General features: G+C 38.3%; 1 protein-coding gene across 1 annotated transcript; it reads left to right on the top strand.

Moving 5' to 3' along the window:
- The first annotated feature begins 530 nt into the window (after positions 1–530).
- On the top strand, positions 531–1,909 carry LOC107276808 (uncharacterized). Its single transcript, XM_015794136.3, has 2 exons — positions 531–906; positions 1,522–1,909. Exons 1-2 carry the CDS (start codon positions 571–573, stop codon positions 1,663–1,665), a joined length of 480 nt encoding a protein of 159 aa, XP_015649622.1. The 5' UTR covers positions 531–570; the 3' UTR covers positions 1,666–1,909.
- Positions 1,910–2,556: the final 647 nt, after the last annotated feature.

The following is a 2,556-nucleotide window of genomic DNA, read 5'->3' on the forward strand; positions in this document are numbered from 1 at the left end:
AAAAACTATCTTTTTTAGTCTGGAGTCCATTTAGATCTTTCAATACCATTTTATTTTATTTTTCCCGTTTTGACCACCGAACCAATAGCACTCACTTTTCCTTATTTTCTTCTACTCCTTATTTTCTCCCTGCTTCAATTTAATGAAGAGAATGGTAGTCTTTTAACCTTTTGTTTGATATATATGTCTTTGACTTTCTAAAACAACAGTTCTTTAAACCGAGGTATAGTATTTGAAATATATGAAAACTTATATTAATATGCAACAGGGGTAGTCAATTGAAAATTTGAATATAAATAGTTTGAGATTGTAGCTGCGTAAGTCAATAGGTCTCATTGTCTCTCATCTAAACACACAGAGATGGAATTGATCAACTCCTGTCATACATAGAGCCATGTGAACTATATTAGCACAGTAATATATATGATCAAAACGTAGACGAATGAACCCTAATTACTTTTACAGTGTCAAACATGCGCGTAATTAACTGTCTATAAATACAGCAGCAACCAAATCCTCAAACTCTCACACAAACAAACCGAGCAAGAGAAAATCAAGCAGCTACCTGCCATGGCCGCCATGCTCGCTCGCCTCGCCGGCAAGCAGCAGCAGCTGCTGCTGCAGTACGCGCTCCGCCGCTCGCCGGCGCCGCCCGGCCGACGCCTCCCCGGCGTGGTTCGGGCCCTACCCCTACTTTGGTCTGCACCATTCCTCGGCGGCAGCCGCCGCCTCAAGTCGTACAACGCGGCGGCTGGGGTTGCCGTGGGCGGTGACAAGGCCGCCGCCGACCACCACCACCGCCACGCCGTCGGAGCTGATCTCGACGTCGGCGAGCTCGCCTCCGAGGAGCACTACTCCGCCGCCGGGACGTCGTCGTCGTCATCCCGCGAGTACCACAGCGTTGCTGTAAGTCAATTAATGTTACTGTGGATGCATGGAATTAAGTACTACTCACTCCGTTTCTTTTTTTTATTATTAGTTATTTGGATTTTTTTCTCAGTTAATCTTCTTTAAATTTAATCAAATTTGTAGAAAAATATAATAATATATTCAATACAAAATAAATATATTGTCAAAATATATTTGATGTTAAATTCAGTGAAACTTAATTTGGTGTTGTAGATGCTACTAATATTTTAAATATACTAAGTCAAACAAAAAAAATTTTGATTAAAGTCAAATGACTTATAATATAATAAAATAGAGGGATAATAAAATAGAGGGAGTACTATTTCCGTTCAAAAATCGATGTCATTAACATTTTTACATAACATTCATTTTATTTTGTTAAAGATTTAATATAAATATGTAAATTATAAGTTTATATCGTAGTTTCTTTAATGATAAAATAAATCAGAATAAAATAAATAATATTTATAATTTTTTAAATAACTCAAACATATATGAAAATCAACGTTATCATATATTTTAAAATAAAAGAAGTATTAATTAGCATCCAGCTCAGTTACTTATGTACGTGTGTGATTGATCGATTCATTGACTGAATGATTGCGGCGGCAGCAAACGGTGGCGGCGGCTGATGGCGACTTCGACGGCGGCGAGAAGATGGCAACAAGGCCGGCGGCGAGAGGTGGCGGCGCCAAAGCAAGTGTACTACTGGGGTGGGGAGAGCCGGAGCCAGGAGGTGGCCCACACTACAATTGATCACATATATATATTACCATTATATTCGCATATCACTAGTTATTAATAACTGTGCTAAGTATTTCGTCGTAGATGTACGTAGTTTGCAGAACTAGTTGTATCGGATATATTCGAATAATTGAATATGTTGTGTAGTAAGTATATATATATATTATCAGGTTATCACCTGCCTGTAAAAATGTTTCCTGTACCAGTGATTATACACATATGCATGTGAGGACCTATGCACCAAAGTTTGAATAAATGTATGTGATCAAATTTTAATTGATTCGCGTGGAGTAAATTGCATCGGAGCTATACGTGAACTCAATCGCGCGATTGCATCACTCATCTCCTTAGGTACATACATGTCACTCCCTCGGTCAATTGTATATAATTACCACTTTTGTATGTTAATTAATTTGCATACCTACGTACCAAAGGGGTGGTAATGGCTAGGACTTAGGACCCATAGGCCCATTAATAATCCATCTCAGCGCTAAAATATTTTTACAATAAAAATTTACTAAATTTCAATCCAATCATTTTTAACCCAGCCCTTATATTTTGTAGACTAAAAGTTCAACCCATTACCACCCTTACATACCATCGGCGCGCGATGGCGAGAATCCTCACATATGTATGCAACACCATGCCATGATCCTCCTTTACATGTGAGTTTAGTGTACAATTTTCAGTGCTTTGAACTAGCATAAAAAATAACATATTAGGGGTTGCGTCGAACATGCGTGTAAGATAAATACGTTGGTTATAAAGTAATAGGTATCTAGGTATCAGGATAGTAATAGAGTCGGAGTCTTATTTTAGGCTCATCTTAGTAGAAAGACACACCTAACATATCGTATGGTGACTGTATGTCTGTAGCATAAGCGAGGTATGACACACTGATTG

Source organism: Oryza sativa, chromosome 8, assembly GCF_034140825.1.
Source record: "Oryza sativa Japonica Group chromosome 8, ASM3414082v1".
NCBI lineage: Eukaryota > Viridiplantae > Streptophyta > Magnoliopsida > Poales > Poaceae > Oryza > Oryza sativa.